The sequence below is a fragment of the Enhydra lutris genome, unplaced genomic scaffold, assembly GCF_002288905.1.
Source record: "Enhydra lutris kenyoni isolate GAN:26980312 unplaced genomic scaffold, ASM228890v2 scaffoldscaffold73, whole genome shotgun sequence".
Taxonomy (NCBI): Eukaryota; Metazoa; Chordata; class Mammalia; order Carnivora; family Mustelidae; genus Enhydra; species Enhydra lutris.
This window is the reverse complement of record NW_019154157.1, coordinates 3,851,368-3,872,342: the sequence shown is the minus strand read 5'-3', so window position 1 is coordinate 3,872,342 and position 20,975 is coordinate 3,851,368. Positions and strand designations below refer to the sequence as shown.

Genomic DNA, 20,975 nt, shown 5'->3' with positions numbered 1-20,975 from the left:
ATTTTTTAGTTGTTATTATAAAAATCTTAAAAGCTTTTCCAAAATCTCAAAAACTACAGATACATATTGCTTAAATAAGGTCATCTTTTGACATCTTTTCCCCTAAAATCCTCAGCAAGCCCCAGTTCCCAGAGGTAACAATCTGTGTTACTTCACGTTTTGCTATCTGTTGCATTTTATTGTTAAAATTACACATGCTCATGAAGTCATTCTTTTACATTTTGTTTTCAGAGGTTTACATGTTCATTAAGATCATTTTTGCATGATTACAGAAATTAACCCCACTCCATTTCTGGTTTATTTCCATCCCTTTTGCTACTCATAGAAAGAGTTGGGTTGGGAAGAATATTTAGGAAGAGAAACCAATGTTTAGAGTTTTTTTTGTTTGTTTTTACAATAGTTACTTATAGTCTTGTCCCAAAGCGCCTCTCGATAGAGGGCTACTAGTTTATGCTATTATTCTGTTGCTTTCTTTCAAGCATGGCTTCTCAGAAGAACTCCTAGGTTTAAGTCTGACTTTAAGGTGAATTTTAAATTTCCAAAGAGGTTTAATTTATATGAAAAAGAAAGTCTTTTCTCATACATGGATTAGCACCCAGCCCTACACAGACTCCCACAAGTGCACATGGTTCTCCACTGGGAGAGCAGCGGGGGTTGCGGGGGGGACACAACATGACTGCCTTCCTCCTCAGCCCTGGCCAGAGGCAGCCTCTCCTTTGACTTGATGGAATGTACCAGACCTGAACTACCAGTTTTTACTTCAGAAAAAAGGGAGGCCGAAATGTTGATTATCATCACATCAGCAGGTCTAGGCCTTTTGTTTTAGCTCGGCAGCGAAATCCAAGATGAATTTGCTTATTCTTTATTGAGTATACAGATGCTTTTCAGAATGGTTTTGACATTGATAATAAACAGTTGTTTTCTAACGTCTTCACCAAATACTACATCAAAGCTGGACAGTGAATAGAGGGAGGAAGATGACAGTGAAATTCTGTTTAAAGAAGGGCTTTGTACAAGTTCTCCTGCTTTGATTTCTCAGCTGACATCCGACACCATGTTTGTCTTGTGCTTGGGTGCCAGACCCATCGCAGTGGAGATGTCTGTGAGATGGCGAGTGATGGGAATGCACTTCTCTGGGCTCGACGGATCTGGATTAGAGGCAAAGGCAGACGGACAGGGAAGAGCAGAGTTGGCGCTGGCACCTGCCTTCGGGCACAGAAAATGAAAGGACCCTTTGTGCTTGGGGCAGCTTATCTTCTGGGCCCCACAATAGGCTTATCCCTCTGGGCCTGATAGGGGTGGCTCCAGAGCTCCCGCGGCAGGGTCTTTATGCCCATTTCCGGCCTAACTGGCGTGTCGGGTTTCCAGTGTTCTGAGTGGAAAGAAAGGGAGCTTGGAGGCAAGGTTTCTCTGTGTGTATGTGCATGTATGGTAACCCTTGCCATTTGGGGTCTGTTACAGCAGGATGGCCCATTATTGTCATGGTGCCCTTGAGTTGAAAAGACCTTCAAGGGCATTTTAGAAATGTGAAATAAGCCTTTAAAAAATATTAGTGCTGCATCAGAAGTTGGTACCAGGATCACAGGATTGCATGTTCTGACTGAAACTCTTAGGCTTAGCTTTCCTCAGATTTTTCTGAGAAGTTAGTATTTTGTGGGAGGAATAGGACCCACTTCTGTCAAACATGTGCCAACTAGCCTGATGTTAGTGAAAGCTTATCAGTGGACTCTGTAGCACGTGAATTTTATTTTATTGTTTAAAAATTACACAATCCGTGTTCATTGTAGAAGAAATAGAAAAATAAAGAGAATAAGAAAAGAAAAAAAAATTTTTAATTACTGATAGTCCCATTCTCCAGAGATACTTTCAGGGGTTTGATGTGTATCCTTTCCTGAATACCTCTTTTCAAATGATGGGACTGTGTCACCCACCGTGTTTTCGAACTACCTTTTAAAAAACCTAACAAGGGGCACCTGGGTGGCTCAGTGGGTTAAAGCCTCTGCCTTCGGCTCAGGTCATGATCCCAGGGTCCTGGGATTGAGCCCCTCATCGGGCTCTCTGCTGGGCGGGAAGGCTGCTTCCCCCCTCTCTCTGCCTGCCTCTCTGCCTACTTGTGCTCTCTGTCTGTCAAATAAATAAATAAAATCTTTAAAAAAAAAAAAAACCAACAAGACATGTGGATGTCTTTTTATATTAATAAATGTGTCTCTACACTGCATTTTTACTAGCTACTCAGCATTCCCTTATATGGATATAACATTTATTTAACCCATCCTTAAGTGTTGTTTCTAACTTGTTTGTATTATAAAAATGCTACGATGAACATCTTTGTAAGTGGAGATTTAAAGTACTAAAGGAGAAATTGCCTGGTAAAGAGGCTTTGCATATGTTTCGGGCCTTTGGCTTTAATTGCCAAATTGCCATCCTGATCATGGGTATCCATTCGCGTTCTTTTTTTTTTTTTTTTTTTTTTAAGATTTTATTTATTTGTCAGAGAGAGAGAGAGAGAGAGGTATACACAGGGGGAGCGGCAGGCAGAGGAAAAAGCAGGTTCCCTGCTGAGCAAGGAGCCCCATGTGGGACTTGATCCGAGGACTCTGGGACCATGACCTGAGCCAAAGGCAGACACTTAACCTACTGAGCCACCCAGGCATCACGCATCTTTTTTTTTTTTTAAATGTAAAGTTTTTTTTATTTATATGACAGAGAGAAAACACAAGTGGGGGAGGGGTAGAGGAAGAGGAGAAGGAGGTTTCCCGACCTCACAGAGGCTTGGCACAGAGCCCATCAAGTCTCCAATGCGAGGCTAGATCCCAGGACCCTGAGGTCAGGGGATCACTACCTGAGCCAAAGTTGGACGCTTAACTGACTGAGCCATCCAGGCGCCCCTGGGCTCACTCACATTCGTATCCACAGTATTGAGAGCACCTGTGCACTCCGCCGTGGGCGTCACTGTGTGCACACTTAAGGTGCCAGTGCTGCTTGGCATGATTTGTTCTCTGGTCGGTTGCCCTGGTTACACTATCATGAATCTTTGTAAAATTATATAACCTTTGCTCACCACACACAGCCCCCACCCCCAAATTCTGAATTGTATGTCAGAGTGCATGAGTTTGTTCTTTTTTTTTTTTTAAAGACTTTTTTTTTAAGATTTTATTTATTTATTTGACAGAGAGATAGAGAACATAAGTAGGCAGAGAGGCAGGGAGAGGGAGAAGCAGGCTCTCTGCTGAACAGGGAGCCTGATGTGGGACTTGATCCCAGGATCTTCGGATCATGACCTGAGCTGAAGGCAGCCGCTTAACCGACTGAGCAACCCAGGCACCCTTGAGTTTGTTCTTGTAGCGTTACCATTCTTCTCTTACTCTTTTTTTTTTTTTTTTTTTTTTAAGTAATCTCTACACCCAGTGTGGGGCTTGAACTCACGACCCCGAGATCCAGAGCTACATGCTTTTCAGTCTGAGCCAGCCAGGCACACCCCCTCACCGCATTTTTCTCTTTGTAAGAGGCAGCACATACCAATACAAATACATACCAATTATTAGAAATAACACAGACGCTAACGCATTCCTTTTTGGTAAACCTGAAAAGGGAGTTGACTTAACATGACAGAAATGTTATTTGTGTGTCCTTTCCCTGACAGAAATCCAGATGGAGATGTGAGCCCCTGGTGCTATGTGGCAGAGCATGAGGATGGAGTCTACTGGAAGTACTGCGAGATTCCCGCTTGTCAGAGTAAGGCTCTAATGCGCCCGCTGAAGGTTTCAGGACACTAGCACTGAGGGTACAGAGTGGAAGGCCACTGCCAGAGAGCAGGTTGTTCAGGCAGGTGGATTTCATGAAGCAGGTGAAAGGAGAAGCCATCCTGGGCTGGGGATTTTCCCTTTCTCTTGTTGAGACTCTTCAGAAATAGAGGGCCTGTTTGCCTCAGGACCCCCATTCCCTTGATGGATAAGCCCACCCAGGGTATCTACTTGTACTTAATTTCCTCGTGCTGATTTGTTCATGGATAGAGAGATGGCAAGAGCTCAGTAGCAGGCCTGGGAAACTAAACTCCCTCACAGTTTTGGGAAAGAATTGTCTAGAGCGAATGATGAGTCCCTTTATAGACAGTGAAACTAAACTATGACATTACTTATTATTTGCATTTGATGCGCTGTCTCTCCTGAAAAATGGTATTCAGGAAACTCCTCACTGATCCCCTTCCAAGCCAATGTGATTGTCCTTTTCCTCATATCAGCATAAAGATATTCTGTTGTTTTTTGTGGTAACTCATACCTTATCCTTCTCTACTACTGAAAAACCCAGTTTCTTCAGCCTTAATTACTCCAAGGCCTGTTTTGTAGCTGTTTCCTCCATTCATTTCTATATTCATTCAGTGTTTATTATATGCAAGACACAGAGGCAGAAGGATACCCTGACCCTCAGGGAACATGCAGTGTGCTACGGACTCTTAGGAAGACACTTGAAAACAAGGTAGAATATATTGTAGTTTTAAAGTACAGAAGCCCAAACGAGAATGGCCCTGGAAGACGGTACTAATGTAGTGTTTGTCCGATCTTTTCTTTCTTTTTTTGAGAGAGAGGGGTGGGAGGGGCAGCGGGAGAGAAACTTAGGCAGGCTCCCACCCGACGCAGGGCTCCATCTAACCACCCTGAGATCATGACCTGAGCCAAAATCAAAAAATCGGACACTTAACCGACAGCCACCTAGGTGCCCTGTAATATCTTTTTAAATATGCCAGTGGAGCAGGTTTTCTCAGTTACTAGAGCTGAGGAAAAGGACAGCTCATTCATAATAATTCTACCTGGGTTGTTTTTTACCATACTATTTCCCCTTACTCCTTATCCTGTCACCTTCCTCACACGTCAGCCCCAGAGGCTGTGTATATAGAGTGATACGGAGGTTTGTGAGGGACCTGGGACCTCTCACTCATGCCCACCACAGCAGTCTGAATTTTGCTGCCTCATGGGGAAGGGGTGCTGCAGGCCCCACCTCTCACCTTCCAAAAGTTACAAATTTCCAAACGAGACCATTGCCTGGCAGCGAGGCTCTGGCTTCACTCTCCTTCCAACCCGAGTATGCCTTGATTCAGTCCCAAAATTGAGAAGGCAGTAAAGACCAGCAGAATGGGCTTTTGCTCAGTCTGCTTAATCAAATTTTTAAAATGAAAAACATCTCATTTGGCTCTAGTTATGTAAAGAAGAAAGGGGCAGGGGGAGAGGAAAGCAGATTTTCCTCGGTCCATTTGTTCTACACAAAGATAGTCTTTTAGTACTAGCCTGTGTCATTCTCTCAGGAATGGCGAGGAGGGGATTTCAATCTGGCTGCTTTTATTTGGAAAGATAATCCTCAACTTGCATTTATAAAATATAATTTGGGCCAATGGGAGCGGACTCATGTGGTCACTGAAACTAAGTTCCAGAAGAGAGAATTACCGAAAAATGATACAACCCATGTAGTACCCCTCTCATTCCTAATATTTGCAGGATGTGCCTCGCTCTTCCAAAAAAGGAAAATTAAATATCATTTCCTTTTTTTATGGCCCTTTAGTAGCCTTCTCAAAACGTCTAAAGTTGGCCTTGAAATGGTCCGGGCAGGGAAGCATACAGAGGTTGGGAATGAGAGCTGGGGAGTACCTGATTTAGGGGGGGTGCTGGGAGGGAACAGTATCTGGCTTTGGTTCTTTAGAAAACCCTTCCGTTCACCCTGTGGGTACCGGGGCTCCCCATCTAGCTGAGCCTCAGACTTTGAGAGTCTGGGAGAACATTGTGCTCCTTGAGTGTCTGATTAATGTAGTTGAGAAAAACTCCTGTGCTGGTTGAAGGAAGAGGCCTTGGTAGTTGCCTAGTGGACTTGACAGAGATACAACCAGCCTATTTTAGGCCAGTTTTGCCCTATTTCTGGATGTGGAGTCCTAATTTTCATGAATAATACTAACCCTCTGTGCGAAGCCCACTATTCATGATTAACATTGAACTTGTCATACAGGAAAAGGCCTGTGACATGATCAGATTCCTGGAAAGTTCATATCTGAATATAACAGACCCAGCAGGAGCCGGGGGAGTGGATGTTTAGGGACAAAACAGAATGTGGTTGAATGGCAGGCCATTGTGTGGCGACCGGAATCTCTGCCCGGCAGCATGTTTTGGACAGAGCTAAGACAAGCAGGGAGGCAGTGATGAAGTCTGATTCACACAGGGAAAAAGAGAAACTTGAACTGTGCTCTTGACCTGTGGAGCATGGATCAGAACATAACCATTATTTTTTTTAATTAATTTTTTTAAAGATTTTATTTTTATTTTTTTCAGCGTTCCAAAATTCATTGTTTATGCACCACACCCAGTGCTCCATGCAATACGTGCCCTCCTTAATACCCGCCACCAGACTCACCCCACCCCCGACCCAGAACATAACTGTTAAAAAGAGAACAACTCTGAGGTAATTGGTTATGCTCTTCAAACCACATGGACCAGTATGTTTCTCAGAAACCCCAAGTTTCTATTGTGGACAGAAGAAATACAGATCATTAAAAGCAAATTTCCTCAAAAAGTCCTCAAGGTTCCCATCCCTCTAGATCCCATCCTCTACAACTCAGTCCTGTTGGTTTGGCTAAACCAGGCGGAAACCATTTGGCTTAGTATCTGTTCTTTGCTTATTTCTTTCTTGTTAAGTAATCATCCTTTCCATTCTAATTCCCATTTATTTCATTGCTTGCAAAGGATGTGATGGGCCTCAGCATGGCTTTTGATTTGTTCTGTTTTATCTAGATTCTTTTTAAAAATTTGGGATAGTTTTGTAAAAGTTTAAGTAATCTAGTTCTGAGGTGGAGGGGAACCTGCAAATGGCATTTAACGGCAAATATAATTTCCTCCACATAGCCGACATGGGCCTGAAACCACAGGCATGAGAAATATACTTTATCATTGCTGAGAGCCATTCTTTGTTTGCTATAAAACATTCACCCGATTTCTACAAACTCAACTATACAAATTCATCTTTTTTTTTTTTTAAGATTTTATTTATTTATTTGACAGAGATCACAAGTAGGCAGAGAGGCAGGCAGAGAGAGAGGAGGAAGCAGGCTCCCCGCTGAGCAGAGAGCCTGATGCGGGGCTCGATCCCAGGACCCTGGGATCAAGACCTGAGCCGAAGGCAGAGGCTTTAACCCACTGAACCACCCAGGCGCCCCCAAATTCATCTTTGAAATAGGGAAATTGGAACATAGACTATTAGATTATATTAAGAAACCACTGTTAATTTTATTAGGTACAATAATGGCATGGTGGAGATATACAAATAATTGTTTAAGTCATTTGAAATTATAGATACATACTGAAATATTTGTGGTTGAAATTGATAATATGTCTGGAATGTATTTTAAAATGACCTCATCTCCCAAAGAGTGAATGGGTCAGATGAGTGAAATAGATGAAACTAGAATGGTTTAAAAAAAAAAGTAGATGTTTTTTGATGCTGCATGACAATGGGCTCATTATTCCTTCCTGCTTTTTTATATGTTTGAAAGTTTCCATTATAAAAAGTTAATTCTGTGATATCTTAAAATTGTATATTTTAAATATTTCAAAATAAATATATAAATACATTCAAAGTATCTGGGTTCAGATGTATAACATGATTAACCTAATTAACCTGAATTGAGATAATTTGCATATAGCTCACAGGTATCTGAGTTAGTTATTAAAGTTAGTGATAAGGGACACCTGGGTGGTTCAGTCACTTAAGTGTCCAAATCTTGATTTCAGCTCAGGTCATGATCTCAGGGTTGTGAGATTGAGCTTTGAGCTGGGCCTGGAGCCCGCTTGGGATTCTCTCTTTCCCTCTCCCTCACCCCCTCCCTCTCTAAAAAAATAAATAAAAATAAAGTTAGTGGTTAAAATTTTAGTTATTAAACTTTATAAACTTCTAGTTATTTAAAGTTATTATTATTAAAGTTAAAGCTAGTTATAAAAGTTATTTAAAGTTGGTTATTAAAGTTGAGAATCACAAGGAGTTTATTACTAGCTGTGACAAGTGTCATTTTTTAAGCTCCAGTCATATGCCATACCTTGTACAGCACAGGGGACACAAGGATGGTGTGGTCTGTGGGGACCCCCTAGTCTAGAGCAAAAGACAGACAGATAAGCATATACAAGATACTCTGTAATAAATGAGAGGAGAAAAGGTTGGGAGCACTGAAGGAGGGGCATCTTCCCTGGCATGGTGGGAGGCAGGGGCCACTGGTTATCAAGGAGGGCTTCTGGAAGAGGTAGGATCTTGGCAACAGGGCTTCTCCAACTTTAAGTTTCCTCATGAAAATATAGTAGTTATGGGGATTTTATTAAAATGCAGATTCTGATTCAGTAGGTCTAGGGCAGGCTAGAGACTCTGCAGTTATAACCAGACCCTGGGATGCAGAGTTGTAGGATCACACTTGAAGCAGCCAGGTTCTAGATGTTAGGGTTGGGTGGAGTAGGGAGGGCAGCGGGGTAGAAGGAATAGTGTGCATGCACTCACACACTAGTGAATTCCCAGGCAAAATCAATGTTGCTGAGATAGAGATATAAGAAGGAAAGGCAGCTCTTCCTCTCGGTCCCATATTGAAGTCGAGTTGGAAGAGGCGAGTCGTGTCATAAAATGGAGGTAAAACCGCTGCCTAGTCACACCCAGCCCATCTCCAGCCACTGCCACCAGGGGAGGAGGGCCATTATCCAAAGGAACCAGAGCAGTTGAGAAAACTGTTTATTGGTGGTTTGAGCTTTGGAACTACAGATGATAGTTTAAGAGAACATTTTGAAAAGTGGGGTGCACTTACAGATTGTGTGGAGATGAGAGACCCCCAAACAAAACATTCCGGGGGTTTTGGTTTTGTGACTTACTCTTGTGTTGAAGAGGTGGATACAGCAGTATGTGCTTGACCACACAAGTTTGATGGGGATGTAGTGGAACCAAAGAGCGCTGTTTCTAGAAAGAATTCTGTAAAGCCTGGTGCCCATCTAACAGTGAAGAAAATTTTTGTTGGTGATATTAAAGGAGATACAGAAGAATATAATTTGAGAGACTACTTTGAAAAGTATGGCAAAATTGAAACCATAGAAGTTATGGAAGACAGACGGAGTGGAAAAAAGAGATTTGCTTTTGTAACTTTTTTTTTTTTTAAAGATTTTATTTATGTATTTGACAGAGAGAAATCACAAGTAGGCAGAGAGGCAGGCAGAGAGAGAGGAGGAAGCAGGCTCCCCGCTGAGCAGAAAGCCCGATGCGGGGCTCGAACCCAGGACCTGGGATCATGACCTGAGCCGAAGGCAGCGGCTCAACCCACTGAGCCACCCAGGCGCCCATGCTTTTGTAACTTTTGATGATCATGATACAGTTATTAAAATTGTTGTTCAGAAATACCACACTATTAATGGGCATAGTTGCGAAGTGAAAAAAGCCCTTTCTAAAGAAGAAATGCAGTCTGCTGGCTCACAAAGAGGTCGTGGAGGAAACTTTGGAGGTGGTGGAAACTTTGGTGGAAGAGGAGGTTGTGGTGGTGGAGGTGGTAGCAGAAGAGGGAGTTATGGTGGAGGTGATGGTGGATATAATGGATTTGGAGGTGATGGTGGCAATTATGGTGGTGGTCCTGGTTATAGGAGTAGAGGAGGCTATGGGGGTGGTGGACCAGGATATGAAAACAAAGGAGGTGGATATGGAGGTGGTGGTAGAGGATATGGTGGTTACAATGAAGGAGGAAATTTTGGAGCTAACTATGGTGGTGGGAACTATAATGATTGTGGAAATTATAGTGGACAACAGCAATCCAATTATGGACCCATGAAGGGGGGGGGCAGTTTTGGTGGAAGAAGCTCGGGCAGTCCCTATGGTGGTGGTTGTGGATCTGGTGGTGGAAGTGGTGGATATGGTAGCAGAAGGTTCTAAAAATTTTTCAGAAGAAAAGGGCTGCAGTTCTTAGCAGGAAAGAGAGCGAGGAGTTGTCAGGAAAGTTGCAGGTTACTTTGAGACGGTCGTCCGAAATGCATTAGAGGAACGGTAAAAATCTGCCACAGAAAGAACAAAGATCCGTAGTCACAAAAGTTACTGCAGCTTAAAGAGGAAAGCCTTCTTGCTCAGGACTGCCATAGCCACAGTTTACAACATAGTGCAGCTACTGGTTAATGCAATGTAGTGTCAATCGGATGTACATTCCTGCAGTCTTTTATCTGTTGTAGCTTCGTCTATCTTTTTCTTTTCATTACGTCAGGTATATTGCCCTGTAAATTGTGGTAGTGGTACAGGAATAAAAAATTAAGGACTTTTAACTTAAAAAAAAAAAAAAAGGAAGGCAGGGCAAGAGATGAGGTCTGAGAAGAATGAGGTGGGGCCAGATAATGGACGACCATCTTGTGGGTATGGAGCCTGGACTTGACCTGGGAAGATGGTGATGAGGCTGAAGAGTGTGGAGTGTCAGAAGATGTTTCTCCATAGCTCCTCAAGCTTCTGTGTTAGGGATTTGGGGTGAAGTGTCCCCCTTTTAATCCGTGAGAAGTTCTCCAGAGATTGCATCATTTGCACAGAGGAATCCTAAGGGGATGCCACCATGGCATCTCTGCAAAATGGGGCCTTTGGTGACTTCACTGGCTCAAGTTCCTTTTAATTAAATGACACCCTGGCCTTGTTAAAACAGATTTGTTGTTCCTTACAAATATGCTTCCAAGCATGATCCCTAATAAGAGTTTTTAAAGCTATGTTCAGAGCTTGAGTAAAAAGCCAAGGGCACTTTGGCAGGGGTGGTCAAGGCAGTCTCTGAATTACAGAAAATGTTTTGTCTCTGTTAGCACTTTTTGCATTTTAATGTCATCACTGATGTTTAGTATGTTTCAGCTTTTATTTCAACTATTATTGAGTACCGACTGTGTATAAAACACTTCTATTCGTTCACATTACCTCGCTTAACCTTTCCAGCAGCGTTGTGAAGCGGGTGGTGTGTCCACTCCCCACCCCCCATTGTTTAGATGAGACAATGAGCCTAGAGTAGTGAGGTGACCTGATGAGGATTATACCCTGAGCCAAATTGGATTTAAATCTAGGGCTCCTTGTGGCAAGACCAGTGCCCTTTCCCTCCAGTTCTCGAGAACAGCTCCATTTCCTTTATTTCCTTGAAAACAGGGGCCCTGGGATGGATCCAGGCTACTATTGAGGTCATTCTGGAGAATTTTCTTGGTGAATTGTTTGGGAATTAGAGTTTGAAATTCTGAAAGTATGCCAAATTATTAAGAGTGCCTTTTTGACATTGTGGAAACCAAAGGATTAAGTCAGTGGCGACAGAGGGTCTGCAGTTCAAGCTCTTAGCTCGAAGTCATTTTCTTGTCTTCTTTGAGTTTAGGAAATCCCAAGCCCCAGGAGGACAGCAGGCTGTGATGGTATCCAGGAAGCATTCGCCGCACAGCAGAATCACTCTGTAGAATATTGGGCCGTCTCCGAGGGTGTTCCCTGCCCAGCTGTTCTCAGCTGGGAAGGGGCTCCCCGGACTTGGACCCTTGGCATGAAACACTATATCAGCAGCCTTTTCCAGGCCTGGGTGTGGGGGGAGGGCGGCTCTCCCAACACCGAATCTTCACTGCATGGTTTGAACTTCACCTCAAAAAGGGCACATCTGGGGCACCTGGGTGGCTCAGCCATTAAGTGTCTGTCCGCCTTCAGCTCAGTATCCTGGGATTGAGCCCCATATCGGGCTCCTTGCTCAGCAGGGAGCCTGCTTCTTCCTCTCCAGCTCCCCCATGCTGCGTTCCCTCTCGCACTCTCTCTGTCATAAATAAATAAAATCTTAAAAAAAAAAAAAAACAAGACACATCTGGGAGCATCATTCGCACTTCACAGCTAAAAGGAAGCCCGAAACTTTAGCTGACAGCCGAAGCAATATTGGAATGAACAGTAGTAATATAAATGATGCAGACTTGTTTTTTTGCACCTCCTCCCTCTGGCTGTTTCAGTTACTTAACGTTTTTGTTGCATCGAGCCCTTTTAGATTAGCATTAAATTAGCATATGTCAGAATCCTGCTTCATACTGTTCATTCTTGCTTCATGTGAGCAGTTTTGTTTTCCCAGCCACACTAAGCCGTTCAAAGACAGGAGCAGGGGTAGCTCTGGAATTTCTGTGAAGGAGAGGCTTAAGGTGGAACAGGGGACTCCTCTGGAAGCTGGATTTGCCAAGCACATGCTCTCTTTTTACATGGGTGGTATGTTGATTTGGGGAGGGTGCTGATGGAATCTAGGGGGACTTCCCCTCCCCCTAAGCCATGCATTGTGCCAGTCTCCCCCAACACCTAGCACAGGGTAGGCCATAACGGTGCTCATTAAATATTCCTGATAATGTGTTATCATGTCTCTTCCAGTAAGAAAGACAACACAAGTTAGTGGAAAGAATGTAGATGTCAGAGTCACATGGCCTTAGGTTTGAATCTTAATCGTTTAGTGGCTTTCGGCAAAATGGCTCTGCTCTGAGCCTTGGTCTCCTCATTTGTGCCTTCTAGGGTTCTTTTGAAGATCCAGTGCATAAAGTACACACAACCCTAAGTCCAGGGCCCAGCACTTGGTGGGCGTGGAAATTCTAGCAGGTGCTACGGTGGCCTGTGCTTTCCCCAGGGAATGGACTGCTATTGGCATGTTCCCGCCATACAATTCCTAAATAGGTTATTCCTAACCTGTGTGTTATTTCTGCCCATTCCTTCTTTATCTGACTAGCCACGGGGCTCGGTGGCGTGCCTCAGCTGTTGCAGGGACCACTCCCCTCGGGCCTGGTGTGGCTCTGCAGTCAGAGAACACAAGAGGCCCTGCATTCGTTCTCACAGCGCAGTTTTATGGTCTCAGATCTGGTGGATACTCGATTGTTTTTGGTTTTTGGCAGTAGGTATTATTTAATTTTCCATGAGGGAAAAAAAAGAACTTTCTGAACCAATGGCCATTTTCCTCAATGACAGATATATACTATATTTCCAAAATGTTCTGAAGCACGGTTGGGCAAGTCATACTACTAACTTAAAAATGGAAAATCATTCAGGTCAACACGGTTGAGTTTACTGAACACCTTTACAGTAGCGCTTGCCTGGAGGAATATACATAAACATAAGAGAGAGTCCCTACTGTAAATCTTAAAACGTAATTAGGAATGGAGTTATAAACATGGGAGGAAATTGGAGACCAGCCCACCAGGTTTATAAATACGATTGAATTAGGAGGTGGAGAGCTGTGAGTTTTTGCAGATGAGAGGGCTCTCGGTGTGGTTGTGGAGGTTGGAGTCATTACAGAGAGAGGCAGATGGGGCTAGATGGATCAGAGCATACCAGGTCGGGTAACAGCCCGACAAGGACTTGGAGGAAGGGCCTGGGGTTGTGCGCATGGGCTGGGGACCACATTGCCCAAGTAGACGAGTGGACAAGGAGGGACCAGATGAGGCCTCGAAACCTCGAAAGCCAGAGTTGGCCAGATGGGGACTGACATACTGAAAGCCCTAGTTTAGGAAGATGAGCCCAGGGCCCACTTGCAGAATGGGTCCAAGGAAGGAAATCCAGGAGGAGAGGATGGGTGCAGATTTCTAAATCCAGCGGATCAGGGTCTGAGCTGTGATGGCAGCAGTGAGATAAGACAGGAAGGGTTAAATCCAAGATACGTTTAGGAAGAAGACAGAACTTGATGACAAGTAGAATATATAAGGGATGAAACAGCGAGAAGAATCAAAGACGACTCTGTGGTTCCTTGCCTGGGATATTTGTGGCGTCCCCGAAAAACAAAAGTTCAAGTCAATAAACTGAGCTCTTCTTCCCAGAGACCCAGCTGTATCATTCCTCCTGAACTTGGTCTGACCTTTTGTCAAGTAAGGTGTTTCAGTTCTCTGTTGCTGTATAACAAGCCGCCCCAAACCCTTGTGGCCTAAGGCAACAACGGCTTACCATTTCTCCTACTCCTGTGGGTTGGCTGAGGTTCAGCTCGGTGGTTCTTCTGCTGCTCTCATCAGGGCCCAGTCAGGTGGCTGCATTCCCCTGGGGGCTCTGCTGGGGCTAGGACATCCAACATGGCTTCAGGCCTCTACTTGGGTAACTGCTCTTTCTAATAGTGTACTCAGGCCACTCACATAGTGGCTGGCTGGCTTCCAAGAGAGAGGAAGCAGAAGCTGCCAGTCCTCTGAAGGCAAGAACTCAGAAGTCCACCACGTTCTGTTGATCAAAGCAAGTCACAAGGCCAGCCCAGATTCAAGGGCAAAGGAAATTGATGCCAACTCTTAAAGTAGGTGGCAGCCCACATGTATGGGGAGGGGCAAGATTATTAGAGCCTCCTTTGGAGACTAACACATTAAATCACCAAAAATTAAGTTTTGGAGAAGGAACTCCCACCAAAAGAAAACTACCACTGTGATACGTCAGGGCCGTATGGGGGTCAGGATCCTTAGGAACTCTTACTACCTTCCCCTAAAGGTAAAATTTCACAGGGGAAGAAAAGTCTGTGTTCACTTATTTATATGGATGAGCTCATAGGGGATTCAGACATGAGCTCATAGGGGATTCTACGCTGCTTGTAGAATCAGTGCAACTGACAAAGGAAAGCTGATGTTTAGAAATAAAGTTAAAGAAGTATGGTGGGGCCATGTTGGGATAGGACTTGGACCAAGATGGCAGCTGCCAATCTGGAATGGAAGTTGTAGGTGGCTAGGACGGAGGGCAATATGCTTGTGGTCACAGCTTGTGGCTGAGAGAATAGATGAGTCTACACTTAACCCATTGATTCTCTGAAGGACATATTTGAAATGATTTGTCCTCTGGTAGGACACCAGCAGTATCATCTCAGGTGAGCTCCATTCTTGCTCCCATGGAGGGAAGAAATCAGCTACTGAGACACCAGCTTGAGGTTCCAGGGGCAGAAGATGGTCTCCACACAAGGTTAAGTGACTTAACACAAGCAGAGTCACTGCATTTCATTTCTTCATGTCTGAAGAAGCAGATTTTACTTATAAGACAAAATAAAAAGAGTCCTGCAGAGCCAGGGAAGTTTTCCAAAATGCAAGATAAGAACTTTGCTTCTGGTTTCTTAAACAGATATCCCAGATCTGGTCAGAGCACTGGAACAGAAAACATAGTAACAGTCAGGGCTTCTTAAATAAATTGCCATCTGAAGATTTGTATTCAAATTGAGCTTTTGCCATAATGGGCATGCTTTCTATCTTTGTCAGGAGTTGTCTGATTGCCAGGAATGGAATTCACTCAAATTAACTTGAATGAAAATAATTTTAAGGGCATTAGGACTATATTGCAGAACATCCCATTCCTGTGTCCCAAGAACCTGGGAAGAAAGTACCTACTCTTGCCATCTCTCTCTTGGGCCACATGGTCTCCCACATCTGCCTCTGTCTCAGGATGGCATCCATTCTTCTTCCTCTTTGTGGAGCAGAAGAATCAGCTCACTTCTCAATTCAGGTGGCCCAAATATGGCTGGTTGCCTTAACCCCCACTTGACAAGACCCCTGTAAGTCCAGCACTCACAATTCATTAACTGAAGTCCCAGTTCCAGCTTCCCGGGAGAGAGAATCTCATGGGCCTCACAGAAGTCAGTCAGAGGATGGAGTCCTTTGGCCTGTTCCCAACCAGCAGTTGATGCTCTGAGAAGATGGTGGCCCTTAGAAAAGGGTTGTTGGCCATGGGGGCTCCCATGGAGGTGTACACAGCACCTTCACAGTGAACCACAGTTTTGTCCAAATGTAAAGGTGGCTAGTCAGCTGCCTGGATGCTTCCCAGCTGTTCCTTATGATGCAAAAGAACAGTAGTTCCCAGATTAATCTGAATAGAGGACCATCTCCCCTCAGCCACCTCTGGCAAGACCTCTGAACATCTGAAGAGAATGTTGCTGATTAACTGTCACGCATCTTAAAGCACCAACTATGATAAACAAGGGGTCTGCTTGTATTTTAAGAGGATTTTTAAAGAATTGAAAGTGATGAGGCCTCTTTGGTAAGAGGAAAAATGCATGACCAAGCCACAGGACTTTAAAGTGGTCTTGAAAGTAAAAAGGAATTTGAGAACAAATATCCTTTTTCAGATTGACTCTTCCTCTCCACTTCTGGGAAGAGCGAAGGGTGGGACACGGTCTGGAAATGTACTCAGTTGGCCAGTAAGGCTTTTGAAGACTGCATGACGTGTCTTCTCCGGCGAGACTTCGAGCCACACTTTCCAGCGCGAGTCAGAGGGCAGTGGCACCCCTCAGAGGCTGGCCACTGTCTCAGGGGCTGGCCTCATGGCACACCAAGTGTGGAGGGGCTGATGTGTTTGAGAAGTCAGTCTTTAATCTGACTTCCATTCAGTTCACCAGACCGGCCCCGTGAGCAAAAGGAACAAAACCACAGAGTGAGTCTCTACCACCCGAGAGCTTGCTTGTGCCCTCTGGTTCCATCTTCTCTGCCCCCGTGGAAGGCCCACAACGTCACCAGTCCGTGATTTCTTCTCTGTCACATAGAATAACCCTGTCCATACCGCCTCCCTCAGAGGGCTTTGATTTCCACGTGAGATGCTTATGGGAAAGTGTACTGTGTGCTCACCAGCTGTAAGAGATCGATGTTTTCATATCTGGAATGAAACCCAGTTTGTTGAGGTGGCTGCCTTTTAACTCAATGCTATTTTAGTTTTCTGTTACTGAGCAAGTGGTTTCTGTTTGTGTGGTGAACGATGAAAGCCCTATTTATATATACACTTGGCCCTTCAACAACGCAGGGGTTAGGGGCACTGACCCCCTGCCCAGTCAGACATCCGCACATAACTGTTGACTCTCCAAGAACTTAACTACTAAGAGGCTGGTGTCGACCAGAAGCCTTACTGATCACATGAGCGGTCAGTTAACTCAGACTTTGTACGTTACATGTATTATATACTGTATTCTTACAATAGAGTAAGCTGGAAAAAAGACAGTGTTATTACGAAAATCATAAGGAAGAGGAAATACATGCACAGTCCTATCCTGTAAAAAATCCACGCATAAATAGACACGTGCTTTTCAAACCCGTGTTGTTCAAGGATCAACTGTAATGAGAATGAACACTGTTTATTCGGCACATGTTATCCTTCCAGGCCTCGTGGTCTTTACTTTATTTACATGATCTCATTTCAATTCTCCAAAGAACGCTTTGGGGCCCTGTTGCTCCTCGTTCTACTATTGATGAAGCTGGGGCCAGAACTCATGCTGAGGTCTGTGGGACGCGGGAGCGCACGTTCGGGGCCGCTGTAGGGCGCTCGCTGCTCCTGAGCCGATGGCAGTCGTGCCAGTGCCCGTCCGCGGAGCGCCGTGTCCTGGGGTGGGAGCGTGCGAAACAAATCTTGAGCTGTGGCATGATTGCCGGAAAGTGGGGAGCCTAGATCTCCCCCTTTAGAAACTGTTTCTGTTTTTCACACAACTCTAATAAGCGTGGCGGTATTGTTGTAAGCACAAGCAGCAGCAAATAAAGACGAGGGTACATGCACACACACAGGAGCACAAAGTAGAGGTTCCCTGAGACTCCTTCCAGTTCCAATGTTCTGAGCAGTCAGCAGCCTTGGCGGTAACCAAGGGCACAGACTTGACTATTGAAGCCAGACACGAGCACGCAAAAAAAGCACACCAGCCTGGGTTAAGGACATTTGACAACCTCAAGCCACCAAGAGAAACGTAAAGTAGGTTAAACTGAGGGGTGTCTGGGTGGCTCAGTCAGTTAAGTGTTGGCCTTCAGCTCAGGTCATGATCCCGGGTCCTGGGATCGAGTCCCACATTGGGCTGCCTGCTCAGCGGGGAGTCTGTTTCTCCCTCCCTCTCTCTCAAATAAATAAATAAATAAAATCTTTTTTAAAAATTAAAAAATAAAGTAGGTTAAACTGAGTTAAGTTTAAAAAAAAAAAAAAAGAAATAGCTAATATGTTTTAGAAAGGTTCTGTCCTAAATGATGAGGATAAAACTTTAAGTTTTCAAGTTAACCTTTCTTGAGAACTCAGTTATCCTGAGTGGTGATTCGAAGAGTCAGAGAGGACGGTATGCAGGCAGGAGTCAGACCCTGCGCTCACTAGCTTTAAGTGGGTGTTGTCACGCAGGTCAGCTCTGCCTTTTACTTGCCCCCTGCTCTGTTCCTTCACTGCTGCTGAAGAATTACCTTCACCCACTCACTCCGTGACTCCAGCAGGTGGTGCAGAACAGGCCCGGGCATCTGGGATTCAGTTTTAAGGCACCGGCTCTATGACTGGGACTGTACCAGGCCCTGGGAATTCAACAGTGTGTGGAAGATAAAGTCTTACCCTTAAGTCATACATGGTTCGTTGGGGAGAGAGACACATGAGCAGGTGTTTAGAATTGAGGCTGCTACAGGCCCACAACAGGGACATATGACCTTATTTGGGGGGGCAGGGTGCTTCCCCAGGGGAAATAGTGCTTAAGCTACAATGTTAAGCAGAGAGAGTATTCCAAGCAAAGGAAAGAGTATGCGCAGAAGTCGGGAGAGCAATGTGTCATGGGGAAACTCGCAAATACACTATCACTTAATTTGGCTTTCATCTAGAACATGAGCTGAGCTATAGAGAGAGAGGTCATGCTGGAGGGGGAGGGGAAGTGGAGCGAGCAGCGCAGATCAGGCAGTGCCTTGTGTACCATGTGAGAGAGTTGGGACTTCATCCTGAGGGACTTGGAAGGTTGCAAGCAGGACCCCTGCCTACCCCTCCAGTTCCTACTATTTTTCCCTCTCTCTGCCGTTGGTTATCCTCACTTCTTTTTGTTCCTGCAAAGGCCAACCTCATTTCAGCCTTAGGCCTTTGCCCTTCCTTCTGCCTGGAACAGTAAAGATTATTCTGGTCGCAGTGTACTAACTAGATTAGTGTAGCGTGCACCTGGAAATAGGGAGATGGACTAGCAGGCCAGGGCAGTAGTCTCAGTGGGAAGGGACATGGCAGTGTGGAGACAGAGACACGGACAAACATCTGCAGTATCTTGGGAGGTAGACTCGATGGTGTCTGGCAAGCAACTGACTCAGGCCAGACAAGCATGATACCTCAGGCCATTGATATCAGATGGATGGGGCTGCAGCGTCGGAGGTGCTGACTTCCAGAGATCTACCCCACTACCCCACTGGAACATGAGCTGCCTGGATTTGCTCACCAAATTGTAAATAACGCTTATAAGTTCCAGCTGCATTAGTACAACCCGTAACCTTGTTGATATCTAATCTTAACATTTATGATTATGTGCCTTGGGCTCTCTGTAAACTAATCCACAATAACATGCTTACTTCTGATCGTAATAGGATAAATGAGACAAAAATCAGAGTAAATGACCAGGGTGATGATGATCGAGTAGTTCTCATTAAGAACCATTGAATGCATGGTTCGGGTTTCCGTGCGTAAGGTCCCTTTAACAAGCTCGGCTTGTGGGATGTGTCCCTGACTAGAGATGCTTAACTCACTGCATTTGTTTAAACTCTAAAACCCAGCCATTCCCAAGCCAGGCTCCCACTGAACACCAGCCTCCTACTGCCTAGAGTTTTTCTGTTTACATTCGCCACTATAGAGATCTGGTTTGTTTCCAAAAGATGCATTTTAACATTTGTGTGGTGAGCCACATTTGTTATATTTGAACCATGTGTGACGCAAGGGAGAAGGGTAACCACTTGGCTGGAGGGGGAAGGGTGACTCTTTGGGTTAGCAGTGGTACTTCCTGCTGATTTAACAGGAACTGGTTAGATGTTAGATGGTAGCAGCAATTACACACAGAGACACACATATATTTTTACCTGCCAACAGGCTAATGTGGATGTAAAGTTTGTTAAATTGGACCATGCTGTTTTCTAGTCTTTTTTAAAATTTTATTTTTAAGTAATCACAACACCCAGTGTGGGGCTCTAACTCCCAACCCTGAGATCAAGAGTCACACATTCAACTGACCGAGCCAGCCAGGCACCCCTGTTTCCCAGGGGTTTTTTTTGTTTTGTTTTGTTTTTTTTTTAAGATTTTATTCATTTATTTGAGAGAGAGAGTGGGCAAATGAGAGAGAGAGACCACAAGCTGGGGGAGAGGCAGATGGAGAGAGAGAAGCAGACTTCCCACTGAGCAGGGAGCCTAAAGTCGGGCTGAATCCCAGAACCCTGGGATCACGACCCAAGCTGAAGGCAGACGCTTAACCCAACTGAGCCACCTGGTGCCCCTCTGTTTTCTAGTCTTAAACACAAAGAAGAAATGCTTTCTGGGGGTCTGTATGGCTCACTTGGAATTGAATAACGTATAATTCTTAGCTGACCTAGAAGTGCTTCTAGGAAAAGACTCATTCATGTCTTATTAATAATATCTTCAGTTACATAAACTGAGGAGCCAAGCAGATAAAGTAGGGGAAAGGGCTTCATCTGATAGTGAAGTGATTCATAAATTAATAACAAAGATGGAAAACTAAGGTCCAGAGAGGTTGATTTGTCCATGGCCTACAATCAGCTCATTCCTTCATTCAACGTGTATATAGTATGTATTATGTAGATGTAGTAATTCTCCATTACTATACCACAAATGACCCTAGAACTTGGTTACTTAAAATGACACCCACTTACTATCTTATTACATCTACGTCTCCCTCTCCCTTTGCCCCTCCTGCCACTCACACACTCTCTCCCCTTCTCTTTCTCTAAAATAAATAAATAAATCTTAAAAACAGTAACAACTAATGGGGGGGGGGCACAGGCATGGGATGAAAGGCTTCCTAGGGCTTTTCCTGCCCTCCAGCAACTCTGAAACATAATTTACATATTGCAGCTTCTCTATTTTGAGGAAATGATTCCTAGTTCTCTTTAATGCTCAATTCTGTCAATACTGAACAGATTAGTTAAAGGTGGACCTTGGGCCACACATACTCTTCAGAAGAAAACAGAAATATGGCATTTGCCAGAGGACTTCCATTTTTAAAGCTTGTTGCTTGTTATTGATGTGTACCTTAAGAGTGGAAATATTAGGGGCGCCTG

At 44.5% G+C, this 20,975-nt stretch overlaps 2 protein-coding genes across 3 annotated transcripts in view; both read left to right on the top strand.

Moving 5' to 3' along the window:
• LOC111160091 (kringle containing transmembrane protein 1) overlaps positions 1-20,975 on the top strand; it is a 66,195-nt gene that overhangs the window by 20,536 nt on the left and 24,684 nt on the right. For both annotated transcript variants that reach the window (XM_022522922.1, XM_022522921.1), the window contains exon 3: positions 3,644-3,735. In XM_022522922.1, the coding sequence (XP_022378630.1) occupies positions 3,644-3,735 (92 nt within the window). The remainder of the gene's footprint in view (positions 1-3,643; positions 3,736-20,975) is intronic.
• Positions 4,520-9,939, top strand: LOC111159993 (heterogeneous nuclear ribonucleoprotein A3-like). Its single transcript, XM_022522727.1, is given in 3 exon segments — positions 4,520-4,535; positions 8,695-9,131; positions 9,337-9,939. Coding segments are annotated over 3 exon segments (1,038 nt in total). The 3' UTR covers positions 9,922-9,939.